The sequence below is a fragment of the Aotus nancymaae genome, unplaced genomic scaffold (genome assembly GCF_030222135.1).
Source record: "Aotus nancymaae isolate 86718 unplaced genomic scaffold, 86718_ANA_hifiasm-v0.15.2.pri h1tg000072l, whole genome shotgun sequence".
NCBI lineage: Eukaryota > Metazoa > Chordata > Mammalia > Primates > Aotidae > Aotus > Aotus nancymaae.
This window is the reverse complement of record NW_026988487.1, coordinates 5,403,783-5,427,917: the sequence shown is the minus strand read 5'-3', so window position 1 is coordinate 5,427,917 and position 24,135 is coordinate 5,403,783. Positions and strand designations below refer to the sequence as shown.

General features: G+C 40.2%; 1 protein-coding gene across 1 annotated transcript in view; it reads left to right on the top strand.

Moving 5' to 3' along the window:
• The first annotated feature begins 20,121 nt into the window (after positions 1–20,121).
• CA10 (carbonic anhydrase 10) overlaps positions 20,122–24,135 on the top strand; it is a 539,027-nt gene continuing 535,013 nt past the window's right edge. Inside the window, exon 1 of the mRNA XM_012463586.3 lies at positions 20,122–20,206. Coding sequence (XP_012319009.1) covers positions 20,146–20,206 — 61 coding nt within the window. The 5' untranslated portion in view covers positions 20,122–20,145. The remainder of the gene's footprint in view (positions 20,207–24,135) is intronic.

The window sequence follows — 24,135 nt, the reverse complement described above, 5'->3', positions numbered from 1 at the left end:
TGGTTCCTATGGTCATTACAGCTTGAGAACAACTGCCTGAAAACAATAATGACAAAGCATCACCAAAATAAATTCACTTTTTATGTATTTGGATGATTTTACATGGAAAGCTTCCAAATTAACTTTTTCTCTGTGCAGGAAGAGTTAAGTAGTTATTAAGAGAACCTGACAATATTTATGGAAAGATTATTTCCTATTCCCTCTCTCTTATTAACTCATAATAGCAGAAGAAAAACAGGTAGCATGGTATTCAATTTGCCTTCTTTCCTGCTGTAGATTTTTCTCCCATTTTGCCCAAATGTTTCCCATTTTCTCCCTTTACCCCATCTTTAGCTATGACTGCCTTCCTATTTACAGTTCATGATCCTCACCTATAGGATCTTTCGTATAAACAAACCAAGGCTTTTTTTTTCATTTTTTATTTTTTGCAAAAGGAAACAAAATAACCCCACACATTTGAAATGATAACAATGTGTTAACATGCTCTGATTATACAATAGAGGTTTCATCTTCATTTTATTCCTATGCAACAGAGTTTCAATTTACCAGACCAAGTATCTCAGTACTTTTGCTGTCAATCAATGAAGCTGTAATATGCAATTCAATCACCATGCGTTTCTTTCCCCACTGAACAAACATTTACTGACTTTTTAGATTAATCTTTTGGCCGAAGTAACTCGAAACATTGTCAAACACATAGCGGTGTATAATAACTGGATTGAGTCCCTTCCCTTTGCCCAAGCATTAGTGAGGCAAATTTTTGTTTATTCACTTTGTTTTATTAGGTCAGGTCATCAAAATGGGACTCTCTGTCAGCTTTAAATGACATTTCAATTTGTTGAGTACATTCCTAATGGAATTCTATACACTTTCCCCTTGGGAAATATTTGCCTTACAGGCCCCTATGAAGCAAAGTCCACTGCAGTGTCACTAATGAGTTCAAAATATCTATTAGCAAACAAAGGTTTTGTTTGATCCTTAGAGACATGGTATAAATGAAATAAATGGACCTTTAGAGAGAATCTAATTTAACTCTTTCATTTTTACATATAAGGAAACTGAAGTGCCTAGAGATGGAAAATTTCTTATTCAAGGCAAAATTATAAGCGGCAAAGTTCAGAAAAGTATCTGAGTTCTAGTCCAGTGCCATAGTGGCTATGTCGGGCTATCAGTGGGATATGTCAGGATATTATTTTTCACATTACAATAAAACTTTTCCTTGAACCTGCTGATTCTCTGCCTGTTTGCAAGACAATTATGTCTTTGTTCCACAGTAAAAATCTTTAGCTCCTCTTTTTCCTCCATCTCCTATAACTGTCAACACATCTTGAAGACACTACCCTGGAAATAAATTCCAAATCCAACCACTTTGTCTAGTCTAAGACCCCAACATCTCTTGCCTGGTCTGCAGCTGTAGTTTCTCTCAGATGATCTCTCTGCTTCCACTTTCCATGTCCTCCTCTTTGTTGTTATCTGGGTCAGTTCTCTACACAGGAGATAAAGCCAGCAATCTTCTCAAAACAATAACGCCTTTGAGCAAAACACTAAAATGACTTCTACAGCCTTGTAGGAGTAGAATCCAACACATTACCATAGCCTGCAAGGTTCAACAGCATCTGATTCCAGCCTACCTCTCTGACCTCACCTCCAGCTACCCTTCCTCTTGTTCATTCTGAGAGAGCTACACAAATCTCTTGTGGTTTTTCATACCAAGTTCATGATCTTCTAGGTCTTTGAACTTACTATTAGCTCTGCCAAAAATGCTCTTTGGACTCTGTAACTTCATCCCTTACTTTGATCAGGTCCCAATTTGAATGTTATCTCCTTAGCAAAACCTATTCTTATCTTTTGATCTCAAAGAGCTACCTGCTCTTCATGCTCTGTTACCTTATTCTACTTTAATCTTCTCATTTATCTATCTGATATATAATTATATAATGATATATGTACTATTCCCCAACTACAATGTAAGTTTTTTTGTTTTGTTTTGTTTTTTGAGATGGAGTCTCACTCTGTCGCCCAGGCTGGAGTGCAGTGGCATGATCTCACTCAGTTCATTGCAACCTCCACCTACTGGGTTCAAATGATTCTCCTACCTCAGCCTCCTGAGCAGCTGAGATTACAGACACACACTACCACACCCAGCTAATTTTTATATTTTCTGTAGAGACGGGGTTTCACCATGTTGGTCAGGCTGGTCTTAAACTCCTGACCTCCTGATCTCCTGATCTGCCTGCCTCAGCCTCCCAAAATGCTGGGATTACAGGCGTGAGCCACTGTACCCAGCCAATATAAGCTTTATGAGAACAAAAAATGTGTCTGTTGTGTTCATCTCCAATGTTTTACTATCTGTAGCAGTGTCTGTCAAGTACTAAGACCTTAATTATTATTTATTGAATAAATAAGTAAACATCACTCTCTAGGAAAAGCAAAAGCATATATATACACACTCACTCATACACCCATACACACACACACTCAATCTGTTCTGATTAGACCACACTAGAAATACTGCGTTTAATTCTACATCCTCTTTACTAGGTTGAATTAATGAGGCTCTTTATCTTTTAAAAAATGAATAAAATTATTTGAAAACCTAAAAAATAACCATCTGAAATAGAAGTAAAGAGAGCATGGGTAGAGCCTGAATAGATGGACATTTAAGAATAAAAGTTACAGAAAAATAGATTCTAAGTTCATTTTAAGAAAGGGATTTAATAGCCATAAATAAGCAAAAATAGAATGGACTTCAATGTGAAATCATGGGTCTGCCATCATTCAAGATGTCCAAGTATAGCCTGGACAATCATTGATGAGCACAGCTGTAGAAAGCAGTTTAGCACAAAAATAGATAGCTGCAGGAAGTGGTCTGATTGGTCAGTTCCAGTCCCAAGGTGCTCTGATACAGAGATTTTACTCATGTTACCATTATTCAGGGCATTTAAGAAATACTTTCTTAGAAACTGCTTCCAAGTCTATGGCTCATTCTTTAGAACACATTTATTACTGACAAATTCAAGTTTGCTGAAGAAAGTGAGTGATAAGTCTTGTTGATAATAGTTTCTTTGTACTTCAAAGAATCGCTGTGACTGTTACATGACTACTTCATTTTGTCATGACTTTTAAAATCTATTTTTTAAATAGGAATTCCCGTATTATTTTGACAAATGATAAAATTAGAAAAATTCTTTTCTGAGGTTCCTCCTTTGAAGAACAAAATTATTTCAACTTGCAAATTTTAATTTGCATGATTAAAAAAGAAACATACTGAAATCATCAAATTAAATTACAATCTCATCTCTTGCATAACATTCGTAACTTTCCTAATATATGCAAAGTGATTAAACCAAATATCTCATTTTAATGCTTCATAACAATAAACATCATTAGTTTCTCTCTTTTTCTGATGTGTAATTGAAGATAAGACATATTAAGTTACTTGGTCCAGAGTTAATCAAGTGCAGACCAGGTCTCAAACCTTGATTCTAGGTTCATGGTCATATTATTCACCTCACCCTGATCACTTTGGTCTAGAATGAAGACCTTAACCAATGCTGCAAAATTCCAGGCCCCACCAAAGAAACATGGAAAAAATAACTCTGGGAGGTCTCTACTTTTTATTTTTTTCTCAAACTATGCTGTATAGGAAGTTTTCTATTTAACCTCCTCATTGAAATGTTCTGGCTACAAAGCACAATAAAAATGTCAAAAATTATTCTCTCCTGTAATGTAGACCCTTTCTTGCCAGTGTGTAGAAAGCAATGATGGATTTTCAATACACTTTATAAATTGTCATACCCTTGTTGTTTTGTTTTCCAAAATCTATTTACATTCCATGGCTTTATGTTAAGCTTGGGTTACTAACTCACACATTTATTCTAAACTTAATTGAATTTTTATTACTCATGATAAAATTGGTGTTTTGCATTTTGCACAATATTTCTCTGCTGTGGACTTTCATAAGGTACAATTATACAAGAATCAGAGCCTGGAGCAATTAATTATTAATGAATGGAATAAAGATATTAATGTTTATTTGTAACAATTGAGAGGCTATATTTGCTTCCCTCAATTGTCACAGCAGACCCTGTATTTTGATGCCCTTTCCTTGTCGTAATCAGTAAATTCCAGTCCTAGCATCATAATAGCTAGATTATCTAATATTAAGATGCTATCTGAAATAAGCCTTCATGTGTGTGTGTGTGTGTGTGTGTGTGTGTATATATATAGATAGATGTGCATATGAACATATATATACATATTAATATGAACTCACACATATACATAAAAACATACACATATACACTCAAATACACATAGGCACACACATATAAAGTGTTTGGCACTGATTTTTTTTTCATCAGATCAACCACTGAGTAACTCCATAAGGTAGGGAGACTCAGTATTACTCTTTTTGTTCCAAAGATGAAGAAACTAAGACCTGGAAATTTTTTTTCTTTTTTTTTTTTTTTGAGATGGAGTTTCGCCCTTGTTACCCAGGCTGGAGTGCAATGGCGCGATCTCGGCTCACCGCAACCTCCACTTCCTGGGTTCAAGCAGTTCTCCTGCCTCAGCCTCCCGAGTAGCTGGGATTACAGGCCTGCACCACCATGCCCAGCTAATTTTTGTATTTTTAGTAGCGACGGGGTTTCACCATGTTGACCAGGATGGTCTCGATTTCTTGACCTCGTGATCCACCCGCCTCAGCCTCCCAAAGTGCTGGGATTATAGGCGTGAGCCACTGCGCCCGGCCGACCTGGAAATTTTAAGTGACTTACCCAATATCACACAGCCAATAAGTAACAGAGCCAAGACTCAAGTCCTCATCTCACTGATTCCAAAGTCCATATAACACTAAATGCTCAGAAACTGACAATAATGACCCTCATTAGGGCTTTTAGGGTTTACTCTGTACTAGGCAGTTTACATGTAATATCTCATTCATTCCCCTAAACAGCCATGGGTTAGATACTAATTCACCTATTACAAAGCCAAAAAACAAAAAACCAACAACAACAAAGACTGAGGCTGGAAATATCTCTGCAATTATATCATTAAAAAAAAAAGTAAGTTTCCCAGATAACTTCTAAATTGCAGAGCAGTGACATCAACTCATGTCTTCTGATTCCTTTTACAGTTCTTAGAAACTCATCTTCCTGGTGTTTTTCCTCTCTGATAAGAACAAGAAAAAAGACTTGTTAAATGAATGCCAAATAAATATTTGCTTAACACAGAAACGTCTAATTGAATAATAGTCTAGTACACTTGACTTTACCTTCCCTAACCCCCGTTCCCATCCAGATAATCAAAGATCATGGTGCCCTATTGGTGAAGGGGGAAGGGATATAGAATAGGATGCATGAGAACCATAACTTGGTATACATTAAACATCTGGTGTAATGTCTTTTAAAATTCTTGGTTGGCATGCTTCATAAACCACATATTACATTGTTCAATGACAATTCTAAATTAATAATTATATATGATGTGTTAAATGCTTTTTATTTATACTATTCCATTTCATTGTCTCAGTCTATATAAAATATGTTTTTATTCTGCTTTTGCAAAAAGAAACTGTGGCTCAAGAATTTGAATGTCTTTTAAAATCCCATAGCTGGAGAATGGCAGACTTCAGATTCATATGTTAGCCTTCTGATGCAGGATGCAGTGCTTCTTTACCCACTGTATTCTCCACAGTGCCTGAGGTTGGCACATCTTTAAGTTCAAGGCAACCCACTTCTTTCATTGAAATTTGCCCAAATACGTGGTTGATACTGGGCACTCCTCTTCTGAGTTCCTACAGTGGTTTCTGAAACTGTAAGTCAGCAGCATTGTGTCTCTTACTCAGATGACTTCAGGGTCAAGTTTCTGGATCGGAAAACATCTTTTTTTATTTTATCATTAACATTGTTTTCTGGTAGGTTCTAGGGACATGAAAGTGAGGCAACATCCTTGGTGTGATCAGCTATTTGGGGGCTAGTCCCCACTGTGATTGTAAGGAGGGCTTAGACATTGTGATAACAGCAAGCCAGAGCTGTGGGATGACAAATTTGAAGGTAGAAAAGAGACTGTGGGGTAGGCTCCTTAATTTCATAGGGTAGCAAGAGCTTAGCTCAATAGCAGATTTTTGGAAAGCCAAATATATATGAAATTGTGGGTTAGATATCAGAACTGCTGTTGAATGAGAGAGAAGTGCACTGGTTCAATATCAAGCACTGTGAAAAGCTTCTGAGGAGCAGCACTTCATCCTCAAAACCCTGCACTATAATAGCCAATGCAGCTCTACAACATTAGAGGCTAATTTTTCTTTTACCCAAGTCCTATCATTGTTGGAATTAATGGGTGTAAGGGTTATTAACCTACATTTTTTTTATTTTGAGACAGAGTTTTGTTCTTTTTGCCCAGGCTGGAGTGCACAGGTGCGGTCTCAGCTCACTGCAGCCTCTGTCTCCCAGGTTCAAGCAATTCTTCTGCCTCAGCCTTCCAAGTAGCTGGGATTACAGGCACCTGCCACCACACTCAGCTAATTTTTTTTAATTTTTATTAGAGAAGGAGTTTCACCACGTTGGCCAGGTTGATTTCAAATTCCTGACCTCAGGTGATCCGCCCAACTCGGCCTGCCAAAGTGCTGGGATTACAGGCGTGAGCCACCATGCCTAACCTAACCTATAATCTTTTAATTCCCAATCCCTCCACACTCTGTGATGCTATTACTGGGTCTCCATCAAGCACATTTCTCTTTGGTCAACTTGCTCTCTATTAGTTTTTTTTTTTTTTTGCCAACAGGGAGTGTTAGAGGGAGCCTAGAAAACAAGAGGTGCAAAGAAAGGACTTGATCCATTCCGTTTTGCCTCCTGGTTTTGCAATTGTCCCCCAGCAACAGCTCTTCACTTCAGCAAGCAGCAGTTGCTTCCACGTTCCAGTTTCTTTCGGCAGTCTCAGAACCAGCCCCAACTAGGTTTCAGTGTCAGCTGAAAGGGAGGCTGTACTCAGAGGTCTGAGTTAGAGCTCCTCCTCTGAGCTCTCAGGTGCCAGTCCAATGGATGCACTCTCTCTTGCAAGGTACAGTTCCTAGATTATCAGGGACCCCTCCTCTAGGCTTCTACGTTCTTATCATCCTAATATCTTTATGTTGCCTCCCTGGTCATAATAGTGGTATCTGTTTCCTAGAGTTATTCTCTCTGTGTTAACTTGGTGTCTCAGGGTAGCTTTTTAGTCCTCCAATGCCTGTTCAACCAGTTCTACCTTAAATTCTCTCTGAAAAATGCCTTGTTTTTTGTGTTCCTGGAAGGACTCTGCTTGTTTTTTTGGGTCTGCATTATCTAGTTTGGGTTTACACTAGAGTAGCCCGAAATGTCTTCCCTTCAGTGTGAATGGTTACATTGAGTTTCTTAAGTTCCCTTACCTCTAGGTATCTTTATGTTAAATTTGGTCATTGCTTCTCCACATGGATAGAGCATATCCAGCCTGACTCAAGGTTGCACCCTGCTGGTTGAAAATAGATAGCTGGTAGACAGGAGGTGAAAAGAGGCTATCCTGACAGAGCTCAGTTGCCAAAGTGTTTGGATAGAATCAGTTTCTGAACCAATACTCTACTCCTTATATCAATGTCCCTTACTCAAACTTTTTGTCATTTGGTTTTGTGACAATTTCATCCCCTATACCTCATTTGTAAATTAATTTTAATTTTTTTTTTAGAAACATAGTCTTGCTCTGTCACCCAGGCTGGAGTACAATGACACAATCACAGTTCGCTGCAGTCTCGAACTCCTAGGCTCAAGCAATCCACCCTCCACCTCAGCTTCCTGAGTAGCTGAGAATACAGGTGAATGTCATAGCACCTGGCTAATTTTTTCAAATTTTTTTTGTAGAAATGGGGTCTCGCTATGTTGCCCAGGCTGGTCTTGAATCCCTTGTCTCAAGTGATCCTCCTCCCTCAGCCTCTAAAACTCTGGGATTACAGGCATCAGCCACTGTGCCCAGCCTCCCTACACCTCCTTAAGAGCCATTATAATTAGAGTATTTTAAAATCTATTTTTTTGACAATTTTATAAAACTCCTAAAGGTAATTGAGAAGAATTTTAGAGTAGCACCCACCTTCTGCTTGATAAGAAGCCCTGTTCTTTATATTTGATTATTGAGAACTATCCAACAAGCTAACTCAAGAAGTTATTGATTGAGCTGAATCCAATAACTCAAACATTATTATGGTAACATCTCCAAAATTACTGCCATCTTTGTCTGAAATGCACTTATACAAGAGGAGAAAATAGAGCTCATTATGCTCATTTAATTTCCAACAAAAATTGACTGAGGGGAAAAGGGCAGGTTGCCAGACTGTTTCCCATTTTATGGGAAGGAAAGTGAGAAACAGCCACCAGAAATTTCTATTTTATTATAAGAAAAGTTGAGTGAACACAGACAAAAAGGATGTAAGTTTTTATTTTAATAGTTTATCATTTAAATATATTTAAGATTTCACTCACATTCATTTAAAAATCTATTTTCCTAAAGAAATAATAATTTATGGAACATGAAAATGGAATATCTTTTTATATGTAATATTTATGTTCTTTCTCTTCCCAAGAGGAAATTCTCAGCATAAGGTAATATTAACTCATAGAAGTCTTGAAGGATTCATTAAGAGAAAGCTTTTGAGCTAGTGAGATAAGAACCATTACTTAGTCATATGTTTTTGTGACCTATACAGCAACCTTGATATTTTTTAATACCTGACAACGGCATGTTTATATTTTTGTAGGAAAACCTTTACTCTTGCAGCCTTCTTTCATCTCAGTTGTTGTTAACTCCATCATAGAATTATGGCTACTCACAATCTCTCTTGTCCTGCTGGGCAGGAGGTTCTTTTTGTATTAATTAGTTTTCTTCTCTATCTAGTAACAATCAGAGAACAGATCCAGAAATCTGAGGGTTTTCTGCTATGGTAACTCAACTCTTACTTTATTAAATCCACACAATAGAATCAATGAGAAAAAAAATCTGTTGTTGAAGTTGGATACAATTCAGGAAATCTCATTGGCAGGAGAAGAAAATTAACTAGCGCTCTATAGCAGGGTCTCATCTTCTGTGTTGATTTGGAAGTGGACTTCCTTTTAGAGCCTTCCAGTTGCAGCATTCCTCACTTACTGAACATTCCTCAATGCTGTGAATAAAAGAATTGTTATTTAACACAAGGATTTAATGTTTAATATTGTTAAGATATGTGTTTGTGGTGGTTGGGTAGGGCCAGGGATGATCTCTTTCCCCAAAAGTAGAATGCAATGCTGATGAGTGCATATCCAAGACTGAATCTGTGGTTAAAGAATGGCCTGCTAAATAGATGTGTGTAAAAGCATGATCTTAAGGTACTTGATCTTAAAATAGCTCATACAAACCTGAAAGACCCTATGTGAGTCCCTGACAGTTGAGACAGTAGCCAAGAGTGGAAAGGGAAGGGGAAAGAGCCATGGGCTTGTGGGAAGAAAGACTCTTGTCCAAGATCTCTGATTTTTCACAGTGGATCTGCCTGCCACACCCTTTATTTGTTAATTTTCCTAATAAATAAATGAGGCACATAACTCTATAATCTAGCATGTAGTCATTGCTGAATAGAGAACTACAAAGAGTCTTTCAAGTGAAAAATGAAGCTTAATACTTGTAATTTTAATGCTAATCATTGGGAAGGCAATGTAAAAAAAATCTCAGCAAATAATTTTAAAACCTAATGTGTTAGTTGCTAACTCCAAAATTATGCAAGCTGTGGTGAAAGCAGACTATTGTGCTAATTAAAGCCTTTCTTTATACCTAAGAACCATGAGGAAACTAAAATAATTCTATATTGATCTATAACTGCTGCCTGATGGTAGGGCAGCCGGCTCACAGAGAACAGCAAAGGGTTCCCATTGATATAAAACTTCATTGGAAAGTGCTTAATATAAAATAAACACATACCACCCAATCACACCCACACACATACACACACACATGTGGTCAGGTAGTGTTGAAAGTGCATTGAACAGAAAGAGAAAATCTAAGAAAAACATCACCCACTAAAATACATGGTTTTGGCTAATACATTTGCCATCTATGTTTCAGCTGTTGTACTGTGTCACTTGGTCAAAAAGAATGATGGAGATGAAAGGTTTATAAAAACTAATAATTAGGAAGGCTGAAATTCTGACTCTGCCCTACTTTTGCCTCTGTTTGAACTTGGATGCATCACTTGACCTAATCTTAAGCTTCCATCTTCCTACAGAAAAAAATAAGGGGGTTGGACTACATTAGGACTGAAAGTATATTAATGTGCTGAGGGGAAAAGGGCAGGTTGCCAATGTATTAGAAAACATTTATTATCAAATTCATTATAAAAAAATGGAAGAAAAAGTGGATTTATTTGAATAAACAAACAAACCTATTCAATTTTTCAGCAGTCATTTAGAGTGCCTGCTATGTACTCATTGCAAATAAGTCTTCCATTTATAAGATCTTGTGTTAAGGAGGCTGCATATTTGAGAGAAATTAATTTTAATAAAAAGAAGAAAAGTGTAACATGGGCTTCACTAACTTTCAAATGATGCCCAAAGCCTTGGCCCAAATGCCACAATCTTAATGTGAACTATTTCATCATATTCACTATCCATCTGCAAAATTTTCAATAGCAAGTAAGGTATAACATTTTACTTCCTTGATGTTGGACACAAATTACAGTATGGGTGAGAAGAAAGCCTATTTTTAAAATATAATGTGTACTGGTGGTAATTAAACTATTATCTATTCTGATGTCAAAGAGAGGTAAATAATCTATTCTAGTGGTATATGTCATTTCAGCATCCCCAAATTCTTTCTCCAGAGAAATGAACTGCATCCACTCAAATACCTTAACATCTCCTCTTGATAGACTCATTTATAGAGAACAAGGTCTCATACCAATTCCTCAAATAACCCTCATGAACTCACTATTGAAAAATGTAAGGTACATTATTGTGTAGATTGAAAAGTGGCAGCTTTTTTTCTTTCAATTACTTTATGAGAAGCTCCATTGAGCTACACTTGGCATTCTTCATGTGATCCAAATCAGCCTGCTTGTGATAAGCAGAATAATGACCTCCTAAAGATATTAATATCCTAATCCCTGAAGCATGGGAATGTGTTACTTTACATGGCAAAAAATATTTGACAGATGTTATTAAATTAAAGATCTTGAGATGAAGAGAGTATCCTGAAATATCCAGTTGGGTCCAATGTAGGATATGAATCCTTATAAGGAAAAGAGAGAATCAGAGACTCAGAGGAGAAGATGTGAGGATGAAAGCAGAAAGTGGAGTAAAACCATTTCTGGAAAAAAGCCATGAGCCAAGGAATATAAACAATATCTAGAATACAGCAAAAGCAGGGAAAAGGTTCTCCCCTAAAGCCACCATAAAGAACACTGACCTGAAGATTTGTTTCAGATTTCAGAAGTCAAGGATAAATTTTCATTGTTTTAGAGCCTTCAGGTTGGTGAATGCATCCATGTGCTGAGAGGGTGGCACACCCTAGTTCCATGGGAGAAACTCCTGAACTCAGGACCCTCCTGGACCTTGTCTGATCTACCTCTTCATTGGTATCTTTTATAATAAACCAGTAAATTTAAGTATAAATAAATAATAAATGCATTTTTGTTATTTTAAGTCACTAGGTATGTAATAATTTATTTTATTTTATTTTTTTAAAAAGATGGGGTTTCACCATGATGGCCAGGCTGGTCTTGAACTTCTGACCTCAGGTGATCCACCCACCTCGGCCTCCCAAAGTGCTAGACATACAGGCGTGAGCCACCGTGCCCGGCCGTTATGTAATAATTTATTACAGCAGAAATAAGAAACTAACACAGCTCGACAGCCCCAGTCTTCACACTGGAGAGCGGATTCCTAGTCCCCCTTTTGAAGTTCTTTCCTCTCCTGACCTTATTCTTCACTGAATAGCTTTTATTTTATTTTTTTTTAATGTTTATGGATATGTAATGGGTGTATATATTTAAAGAGTACATGAGGTATTTTGACACAAGCATGCAATGTATAAAAATCACATCAGAGTAAATGGGGCATAGGGTAACCATCACCTCAAGCATTTATCATTTACAAACATTCCAATTATACTTTTTAAGTTATTTTTAAATGTACAATAAATTATCATTGACTGTAATCACCCTGCTATGCTATCAAATATCAGATCTTGTTTATTCTATCTAATTATATTTTTGTACCCATTAACCATCCCCACTTCTCCCACACCCCCACTACCCTTCCCAACCTCTAGCAACTATCATTCTACTCTCTAACTTCATAAGTTCAATTATTTTCATTTCACCTCCCACAAATTAGTGAGAACATGTAACATTGTCTTTCTGTGCCTGGCTTATTTCATTTAAAACAATGACCTACGATTTTATCCATGTTGTGTTAAATGACAAGATATCATATATTTTTTGGCTCAATAGTACTTACTGTACATATGTACCATACTTTCTTCATCAATTCTTCTGTTAATGAACCCTTAGGCTGCTTCCAAATCTTCAGTACGGTAAATAGTGTTGCTGTCAACATGGGAGTGCAGATATCTCTTCTATATACTGATTTCCTTTCTTTTGGGTATATTACCTAAGAGTGGGATTGCTGGATCATAGTTAGGTCAGTGCAAAAGTAATTGCAGATTTTGCCATTTTTGTTAATTTTTTGAGGAACCATATTGTTCTCCATAGTTGTGATACCAATTTGCATTCCAAACAACAGGACGTGAGGTTCCCTTTTCTCCATATCCCCACCAGTGTTCATTATTGCCTGTCTTTTGGATAAAAGCCATTTGAACTGGGGTGAGATGACATCTTATTGTAGTTTTGATTTGCATTTCTCTGATGAACAATGATATTGAGCACTTTTTCAGATAGCTGTTGGCCATTTGCATGTCTTTACAGAAATGTCTATTCAGATCTTATGCCCATTTTAAAATCAGATTATTAATTTTTTTTTACATTGAGTTGTTTGAACTCCTTATATATTCTGGTTATTAATTCCTTGTCAGATAGATAGTTTGGAACACCTAATAAATCTCGGGGAGTCCCTTCAGGGTTGACTCATCTGTTCCTAATCCCTGTCATCACCAGTGTCTTCACCATCCCCCACCTCTGTGCTGCCACAGGTCTGCACTTCGTGTTGTTGTCCATTCTACTCTGTGATTTGGGGTACCACCAACGTTTGTTTCGGCTTCTCCTACCATTTCCACATTGGTTTCAGAACTGTAGCAATTCCCCTCATCATTTTAGTCCATGTGTTTGCATGGAATTTTTCCAAAATATGTTACAATGCTTATAAATAGTTTTCTGAGGAGCTAGTAGTAAGGAATAACATTAAGACTAACTTGTAACTGGTTACCAGATGTGACTACTCTCAGATCACGGAGTTACATGCCAATTTCATTAGGTCACTTCAGTGTACCTTTCTGTCTTACTAAAGCCTTCCTCCATGCCTAGCTCACAGCCCACAACTCAATGACAGCATTCAGCTTTCCAAGCACCATTATACATGCCCCTGAGTGTACACAGACACTTTAACCTAATGTCTTTGCTCAATGAACAAAGAATTTATTGCTAAGCCATAGTCTAAGGCTCATATTTCGAGTCTTTATTTTTATCCCAAGATCTGCCTCTCTCCACGTCTGGCCAACCTGGGTATTTTCCATGGCCTCCAAAGGAAATCTGCCCAGTTAATAACAGGGAATTTTACCCTATGGTCCCAACAGGATAATTACTTTATAATATAATAAACCAATGCCTGTAAAGTAGATAAAGATATGGCTACAACATCAAAGCTATTTGTTTTACACCAGAGCTTACAAATTGCAGAGAAAAACAACTCCTTTTAATATTTCTCAGAGTTTAAGTAATTTAGTAGTAAGTAACATTTTACATAGAGAAACAACAGTTCAGTAATGTTGAGTTTCTCTAAGCCTAATCCAGCTACACTTTATTAAAATATCTATTTATAATTATAGTTTCTCCTTATATTCTCAAAAAACTAATTCATTCATTTGGTTGAATTATTATCAGGTAAAAATGATCTAAAACAAACTGCATGTGTCTAAAGTGTATACTTTGATAATTTTTGACATATGTGTACACCCATAAACCATCATCATAATTAAGATAATTAACAAAGCTATTAACCCAAAAAGTCTCCTTATGTTCCTTTGCAGTCTCTTCCTCCTGTCCCTCCCCATTTTCCTGCCTGCCTCCCCAGGCAACCGCTATTCTGCTTTCTGTCAGTGAAGATTAGCCTCTGTTTTCTAAAATCTCATATAAATGGAATCATACTATATGTACTCTATTTTATCTGAGTTATTTCACTCAGTGTAATAATTTTGAGATTAACCCATGTTGTTCCATGTTGCAATAGTTCGTTACTTTTGTATTGCTACATAATTATTCCATAATTCAATTATCTATTATCTGTTGATGGGCATATGGGTTGCTTTTAGTTATGTCTATTACAAATAAAGGACTATCAATATTTGAGTAAAAGTATTTGTATAAACATTAGCTTTTCTTTCTTGCTTATAAATATCTATGAACAGAATGGGAAGGTCATGTGCTTTATAGATATTAATATTTAATTTTTTAAAAAATGCCAAATATTTCTCTAAAGTGGTTGCATCATTTTACATTTTCACCAGCAATGTATGAGAGTTCCAGTTGCTCCACATTCTCACCAACACTTGGTATTGTTTGTTTTTCTGTTTTGTTTTCAGTTTTATCCAAACTAACATATGTATACTGGTATCTTGTTGGAGTTTTAATTTTTATTTTCCTAATGACTAGTAATGTTGAGCTTTTTTCTGTATTCTTAATTGCCATTAATATATCTTTTTGTAAAGTGTCTATTCAAATCATTTGCCCATTTAAAAAATTTTTTTGAGCTTTGAGAATTATTTACCTGTTTTATTTATAAGTCATTTGTCCCATATATAATTTTCCAACAGTTTCTCTCAGACTGTGACTTTTAAAAATTATCTTATCACAGCCTGGATGCAGTGGCTCATGCCTGTAATCCCAGCACTTTGGGAGCCCAAGGTGGGCAGATCACCTGAGGTCAAGAATTTGAGACCAACCTGACTAACATGGTGATACCCTGTCTCTACTAAAAATGCAAAAATTAGCTGAGCATAGTGGTGGGTGCCTGTAATCCCAGCTACTCAGGAGGCTGAGACAGGAGAATCGCTTGAACCCAGAAGGCAGAGATTGCAGTGAGCCGAGATCATGCCATTATACTCCTGCCTGGGCGACAGAGTGACACTTTATCTCGAAAAAAAAAAAATTTACCTTATGACTGTCTTTTGAAGAACATAAGTTCTTAATGCCAACAAAGTTCAATTATTTTTTAATTAATGATGATATTGATGTCATATGTAGAAAATCTTTGTCTAACCCAAACTTACAAGAGAATGGAGAAGTAGGGAAGAGTGTCTTCTGATACAGTAAGGCCTGGCCTCTGATAAATGTACCCTAATGAAAGTCAAACTCTTACAAAGTTTACCATCAGATAAGTCATCTGATGGAAAGCAAGGAATTAAATGGAAATGTAATGCCTTGCTTTCCACAGGACAACTGGTATCTCTCACACTTGGGCGGGCTTGGTCAAGACTCTGTTAGATGTGTAAGATACTTGCACTGAATTTGTAGTGCAGAAATGTAGAGGAATAGGAAAGAAACAAAAGAAAAAGACAGGTATGGCATAAAGAGATTCTTGGTAGTTATTTAGATATGCATATAAGCACATTAAAATATGAAGAGGGCTAAGAATATTTCTAGCTTCATGGACATTTTTTCATATTTCTTTGGTTTGTTTTGTGGGCTAAAAAATGACAAAAAGGAGAGGCAGAATTTACTTAAATTTAAAGGCTTCTACTTAATACTTTTTTTTTTTTACTGAGTTATTTTCTGTATTAAGATGGTGAATTTCTCAGAAAAACATATACCAACCTAGTCTAGAAATGTAGTAGCCTAGAAAGGACTCAAGAAAGTATGGCTCCTTCTTCTAGCAATTGCTAGTATGGAATCAATATGTTGAGGACTATTGTGTTAATTGCTATATTCCAAGTGCCAAAAACAGAACTGACATCTAGCAGGCACCCCAATTCTGTCATTAGAAATGCTTTTTATTACTTCCAATTTCCAATTATCTTTTCCTTCTCCCAATTCTAATGTAGTTGGGTTCTAAATTGCATTATCTACCATTAAATTTTCATACTACCTTTGATTAACTTCTAGTTGTCATGTGTGTACTTCTGCTCTCCTTAAGTGCAAAGTGACCTCCCCAAGATGATATTTTTAATTTTACAGAGCATATAAGGAAGTGGTGTGACATGGCTTCTGAGTTTGGACTTTCCAGCTATGATCTCTACACTACTGATAGTAGCTGTGGAACCTTGGGCAAATAACTACCCTGGTATTGTTTTATTGTCAGTAAAATGAAAGTAATAATGACATTTATCTCACAGTCACATTATGATTAAATGAGATAATTTATGTAAGGGATTCATAATGCTTCACACATAATCTTCACACAACATTCAATACACATGTTTCACACATAACAATCAATACATTCAAACATTTTTTTAAACAAACACTCTCATATAAGTTGACTTTTTTTAAAACCTGAAAGCACTCAGAGGCAGATCACAGATTATATATTCTTTGGGAATGCTGGAGGTGAGTATGCAGGTTGAAAGGGTGGAAATAAAGTATTATTTTACTGACATTGGCTTTTAAAGCAGAATATAGAGGGATATATGATCTGTAGGCTTTTTGAAAGCAAGAATTATGCATTTCAGTTACAAAACCCCAGTAACTTGCCACAGTGTTTGACACATATAAGACACTTATAATTGCAGAAATCATTGGTAAATGAATGGGTAGTGGCATAAAAATTCAGGCACCATGCTACTTCTTCCAGAGGAGAGAGCTCTTCTGCCAGCGTATCTCCCCACCCAAGTACAGAAGGTAGGTAAGTCGCTGTCCACGGTTCTGAACTCTCACCAGGAATGCATCTGCTTCTCTTTGTCAAACCGCTTTCTCCCCCCTCCAAAAACAAACAAACAAACAAACAAACAAACAAACAAATCATGCAGTCTACTTTCAAGGCACAGAGACAAACGCCCTCATGTTTCCAAAACGGGCTAATTCTCACTATCTGGGATTCTTCTAATGTTCTGATGTTTCATTCTTTTCCCTGCTGAGCCTGGAAGCTCTCTACATAAGAATGCTGGATTTATTTCATCTGGGCCTAGATTTTTAACGTGTTGACCACCTGGAGTCCTTGGTCTTTGTCTCAGAGAACAGATCTCTCAGCCACATCTCCTTAAAGAGTAGGCAGGTCTGCAGGCGGTTCCCTTTTCGAATCCCTAGAGTTGGTCGGACTACGAAGCTCTGGCTCCCGCAGCCGCCCAGCTCAGACAGCTCAGAGAGCTGCTCCTCTGCTCTGCGCTCTCTCTTGTTCCTCCCTCTTCCCCCCGCCAGTCAGCAAAAAGACCCGCCAGACTCCTGAGCAGTTGGAGTCCCTTCAAGAATCCTGGGGACACTGTAATGCAACTGCTTTAGCTCCCACTCCGCACCCTTGGATGCCGTACAGCCCGGGTGCTGGGATCAACACAGGAGGATTCACTAGATTGACTCTGTGCGGATGAACGGCACCCTTACCTTCCCCTCCCCCCTCTCCACTTATCTACCCTTTATGCAGTTATTAGACCGAGGTTTATACTGAAATAGCTTCTAAACATCAAACATTAAAAGTAAAAAAAAATCCCCGCGGGGTATGTGTGTGTTTGTGTTTGTTGTGTGTATGTTCATCCGCGCTTATGCAAAATCTCCTAACGTCACAGTTCCCAATCGGGACAAGCGCGCCGAGAAATCCTGGATCTTCCTAAGGATTCCCTCTACGCTGCCCTCCTCTTCTTCAGTAACCCCAAAGAGGTAGGTTTGGGCTTTCGCAAACCACCACTGCAGTGATGGAAGCAAACAAATCTGTTGAGATTTTATCTTTCCCTTTTCGTTTCCAGCCCTCTTAGGCGAACAGTCCCGAGCACAGGGTTTTCTTCCAATTCTCCCGCATTCACACTGCAACCAGGTGCAAGTCTTTCCCCGGCTATAGACAGCCTGCCTCCCCGCGAACCTTCCGTGGACCAGCTGCCTCTGGCCTCGGCCAGGGTGGGTGGGTGGTGCTCGCGCCGCCCCTACCTTCCCCTGGGGCCCTGGAGAGCCGCGCGCTGGGTGTGTGTGTGTGTGTGCACGCGCGCGCGGGTTTGGTGGGGAAATCTCCTTCAGTGGAAGCTGCTGAGTGTCGTTGGCGGAAAGTATCCTGAAACCCAGCAAAGGCCTCCAAAGCAATAGAGCTTCCCTAGAGAAAAACAGAATAAAAGAAAAACAAGAAGGGAAGCCCGTTTCCCTAAAGTCCGGGCTTCCAATAGTCCCGGATCCCCCTGGAGTCGGGAGAAGGCGCAGTTGGCAGCAGCCGCTGCTGGCACCCGGACTCGGAAAGGCGGTATTTCCCCCATTCGGGAGGAGGGAGGCAGGGACTCTCAGGCAAGAGTTGCACCTGGTCTAGGAAGCTGCGGAGAAAAGAACTCTGGGGTAAGTAGTGTTCTGGCACTGGAGCGGAAAGGGGGAAGGGGCGGGGTGGGGGGCATGAGAGGGACGAAATGGAGAGGGCAGGGAATGAATCATGAAAAAAAAAAAAAAAAACTCCACTATTTCGCAGCGGAGGGAGAGCACAGCACAGCACTCCCAGGATGAGTCCCGCCTGGGTCTCCCGCGCCGAACCCGCAAGCACGAAGTTCTTTTTAAGAGAAACTCTAAAATCCGGGAGGGTAACAGAGGCAGCCAGGGCGGGGCGGAGTGCGGAGGCGGCTGCCAGGGACTGGGGCCGAGGCGGCGGCCAAAGTGGCCTGAAGCTCTGACACCCAGCCGCCTCCTCCTCCTCATGGACGCGCACAGCCTCACCTCCCCGCCCGGGCCTCCTGCCTCCGCCCCCGGATGCCGGGCTGCGGGGCTGACGCCGGGACTCCCGGCGGCGGCGAGGACGCTCACCTGGCCGAGCCTCCGTCTCCTCCTCCTCCTCCTCCCGCCCCCACCTGCCCTCCTCCTCTCGGAGTCGGGAAGCGTCGGGATCCGTAGGCGAGGAAATAACGACCCCTGCAGTTGCATTGCGGAAAATCTCGGCAGCGGCGCTCGTGGCAGGCGATGGAAGCCAGGCAACTGGGGGTTCGGGGGAGTCCAGGAAAATAGCAGAGGAGCAGGCAGGGCGCGCGCGACCTGGAGAGTCCGTGGGCTCCCACCGCGCCCCCGTCCCCGGGGCCCAGTCCTTCCACTCGGCGCACTGGACGCACGGCAGGAACCCGGCTGAGAGGCGGCCGGCTGCGCGCGGACTTGGGGAGCAGGGAGGGTCGGCGGAGGCAGCCGGCGGCTGGCGGTTTCGGGCAATAATCCCTGCCTCTCTTTCTCTGTGTGTCTGCTGTGTCTGCTCCTTCCCCGCCCCCCGGCAGCAGGAGAAGAACGGCCCCGGAGAGCAGCAGCCACCCTCCGACCATGCCTCGGTGAGGGGGGCGGACTTCGAGTGCAACTTGCCGCGGACTGCCGGGGCTTAGCCAGCCAGCTACGCCCTCCCGGGAGCCCGGAATTGCACGGCGCGGCCCAGCGGGGGGCTATCGTCTATGTCTTCTTGGTGCGCCAGGCGAATCGGGGTCTCTTTTTTGCTGGAAGAGCCCAGTGCTGGTGGCTTCAGGTGGCTGCCGCCGCCGCTGCTAGTTCGGTTTCAGCCGCTGGTGCGAAGAGAAGAGACACGCGAGCGGGGAGACCTCCGAGGCGGCGAGGCATCGGACATGTGTCAGCACATCTGGGGCGCACATCCGTCCAGCCCGAGGGGAGATTTGCCAGAACAATTCAAACTGCGATATTGATCTTGGGGGTGACTGTCCCTGGCCGGCTGTCTGGTGGGAGTGCGAGTGTGCACTCGCTCGGAAGTGTTCGCGCGTGTGTATGTGTGTGTGCCGTGTCGGGCTCCCCCCTGGCCCCCCTGTTTTCCCGTCGAGTGATGCACTTGGAATGAGAATCAGAGGATGGAAATAGTCTGGGAGGTGCTTTTTCTTCTTCAAGCCAATTTCATCGTCTGCATATCAGGTACGGGACGCGCCGAACTCACTGGCGGATTCGGGTTCTGTTGTGATGTTTGGGGTGTATGGGGTTTTATTGTATGTAGCCTCGGGAGAAGGGGGTGGTGAGACCCTTTCAGTTCTGCGGGTTTGCCGCCTTCAGAATCAAAAACCTTCTCAGCCCAAGGGTGTGTCTGTGTGTGTGTGTGTGTGTGTGTGTGTGTGTGTGTGTCTGTGTGTGTATGTGGTGGGTTTAGGATCTGTGTGCAGTCCTGGAAGGGTGAAGGAAAAAGTGGTGGGGGATGAGAAAGAAGAGGCAGATGGGTGTTGATTTTCAACTGCTTTCCTGGCTGAGAACTCTGGCGCCGAAATCTGAGCCTTGGCAACCACCACCCCCATCCTCTGGCTTTCAAAGTTCCCAAACTCGGTGGTTCCTGGCTGGCAAAATGGACGCAGGGCCCTGCCCCGGTATATAAACACTTTCAAGAGACTGCTGGGGCGATGCGGGACTGGAGAGTATTCAGCAGGGATCAGACAGATGTCCTCCATGCCTTCCTCAAACACGTCGGGACTGATTGCTATGCTTTGAAACCTGCTGGCACACCCCTCTGTACCCCCCAATTTTCTTTTTAAAGCACCACAGTGTCACAAATACCACTTTACATCATGGTGTTTCTTAATTCCCAGTAGCAAGCATGCTGGCTCAGACCTCTCAGTTTACTTGTGCCTGTCTGTGCTTTTAAAAGCAAATGGGAATTCAGGGTGTTGAGGTGAAGAGGTAGGGCTTGTGCACACCTGTGCCTGAATGTGATAGGATGGGTTTGGGTTTTTGAGCAGTGTCTTTGTCGGTGCAGGGAATTGGGGATGGGAGTAAGCTGGGAGGAAAAGGAGAAAGCCCCTGGACCATCAGTATTGCCCAGTTCAGTGGCTCCTCCCATTGAAGGCATCCACCCCGTTTGCCTTCACACCTGCCGCTTAAGCACCCAAGGAAAAGCGCATTTGTAGTGCTCCCTTCTGCCTGCATTCCTTCTGCAGAACTGGGGACTCGGCCAACTTCCCATGAAGTCATCAGAAGAGGAGAGCAGGATATTGCCCCTTTGAGCAGCCACATTTAAGCAGCGTTGGGGTGGAGAGACATGTTTCCTGCCTCTTGAGCCCTGTCAGTCCCCTCCCCTCAAGCCAGACCTGATTCTGGACAGGTGAAAACAACCCTAGTTCTGCCTTCACCCTAGACCCTGTTCCACTCTACATTTCCAATTTTCTCCTCACAGAGAAGGAATGGGAATCTGTTATCCGAAATCATTCTGTGTGGGGCTTGGGTACCATATTAAGAAATTTGTCTCTGTGGTACATCAGTGAGATGTGTTGTGCACCTGGGAGACAAGAAAATGTGCCCTGGGGTCACCCCAACTCCTCTAGTGGGACTTCTATTATTTCATTCTGCATCTAGAAGTAAAAATTCTCAGGTGATTTGTAAAGGTTTATATCAGTCATGTGTCCAGAGATGAACTGGGTGGCATCTCACAAGGCCATATTTTACATCTTTCTCTTCTACATATCTACTTCAAACTCTCCCTCTTATTCCAGAGTATTTGACTAGTTATAAAATAGCCTTTCCTTACTTCTCCCCAGTATCATGAATAATTTTCAAATCACACAAGCCATCTGAGTACCTTTAAGATTTATAGAGGGTTAACACTGATTAAGGCTCTGGATTTCCTCCAGCATCCTCTTTGTCCCCAGCCCTTACTCTGAATTTGGCCAGGCAATCACTGAGGGGAACAGGCTGAGAAAGGATCTGATCTTGGCCTCCAAAAGAGGCATTAGTGGCATACCTGTCACAGCTACATTTGATTTGGTGTATCAGCAACTAAATTATTCAAATGGAAGCATTAGGAGGGGGTTATTTCCAACCCAGGAGGAGTGCTACGGAGTACATGGCCTTTCACATTTATTTACTAAATAATCATTATTGCTATGTAATGAGAGGATAAAAGTGTAAGCAAAATTGCTAGCTATTAGCTAAACATAGAAAACTAGGTTAGCATTCCAAATGCCTAGTTAGAATCTGCATTAATTTGCACTTTATGAAGACATTTAGGCAGAGATGCAACATTATATACTCTTTATTTTGCACATCCATAAACAACTTTAAAAGGCCATTCCTTCTTCCTGGCCAGGGTGGCCTCATCCTCCTGTAAACAGAGCCACTCACTCAATAATGCACATGTATGTGAGAATTATGATTAGTAATATGATTATGACTCACAATTGTTACAGTTTGAGAGACTCAGACTCCATTCTTTTTCCATCTGACAGCCTTAGGATGTATAGGAAATGCAATACACTAAGGTTGAATAATTGTGGCTTTGGGAGAGTTTAGTGGGTCTTTCATTTCTGTTTCCATGATTTGCAGTTTTAATTTACTCATGACTGAGCTCTAGTGAAAGGAACATAACCCTGTGATCATAGAATCTACTAAATCTTAAATTTAAAAAAAAATAAATAAAAGCAAAGCACCTCTTTACCATCTTGGAATGAATTTTCCTGACCAGTAAATGGGTGCTAATCCTTACAGAGTTACCAGACATTGATACTTAAAGCATTGATAGAGTTGGCTTCATTACTGAGAAATACCAGGCTGGAAAAGACTAGTAAAAGTCTGCAGTCTAAACACTTTGCAGAAGGAAAATGTTGGTAGTAGCTTTGTCGTATAGAAGATATATTGATTGAATGAATTTCTTTTGGTGGCATTTGCTTTCAGAAACACACTGGTGCTTTGTAGCTTAGTGTTTTGTTAACCAAAGGTTCCAACACTTCCTCTAACCCACCCCCAAATTTCTCCTTGGGCCTGTTTGGATATATTGCTTAAAGTACAGACACCTGGGCTTGGCATATTTGATGGTTTTGCACTAATAATTTGGTTGTAATGAAACTGTTGGAAAATGGGACTGTTTGGCCAGGCTTAGCTAGATGCTGGGTCAGTAGCACATATGTCTTTTATTTGAGAAATCACATCAGTTTTGGCTACTTAATGCAACACAGCTAGACTAAAGGGAGAATGCTATGATTTGGGAGTTCTTCTGGCTTTCCATTAAATTCAGATCTTACTTTGCTGAAAATGTAAGGCATCCAGGATCTGTGAAGAGACCAGAGAAAGAAAGAGAGAGGAGGAGAGAGAGAACTAGAATGATTTTTCTGTGTGCTGCAAGAGCACCATTCCCTTCCTACCAAAGCAGCTCGGATCAGCAAGAATGTATGCTTAGCAGTATGAGGAGAGGATTTCCTGGTCAAACCAGAGCTCCCTGATTTAATTTACACAATGCATCCTACTTCCTCCTTATGTAACTTTACTTCTTTGCCCATTTATTCATAATAATAACATCAATAACTGTTTGAATTATGTGCCATTTTCACACATTTTACATATATTGTACATATTTAACTCATCTATTCTTAGAATTTGTGGGACAATTTTCTAGATATAGCAACCAAAGTCCATTCACATCCAGGTCTACCTGAATCAAAATTCAGTATATAATTTATGTTTTGGTACAAGATTCTTTTCAAATATTTTTATTTAATATTTTTTATTTCGATGTCTCTGAAAGCATAAATTGGGTTAAATGAATATAAGTTTTAAAAAATTTGGAAGTAAAATTTGAGATGATTACAGTTCAGAATTAAGGTAGCATTTGAGTTGTACATTACTCTGTCAATCAAACAGATAAGACTATTACCCAAATGCTTCTAGCATCTTAGTATCAGCAATCTCTACAAACAAGAAATATTTACTACATTATTTTCCTAATCTTAACATTATAATGGCTTAACTTCAGTTTCCTTACATGTAGAAAAGATAGAATAGTCCACATCCCACATGTTTGTTATATCAGCTAAATGAGATATTGTGTCTAGTGATTTTCACATAGCACAGTTTCTGCCATATCATAGTAA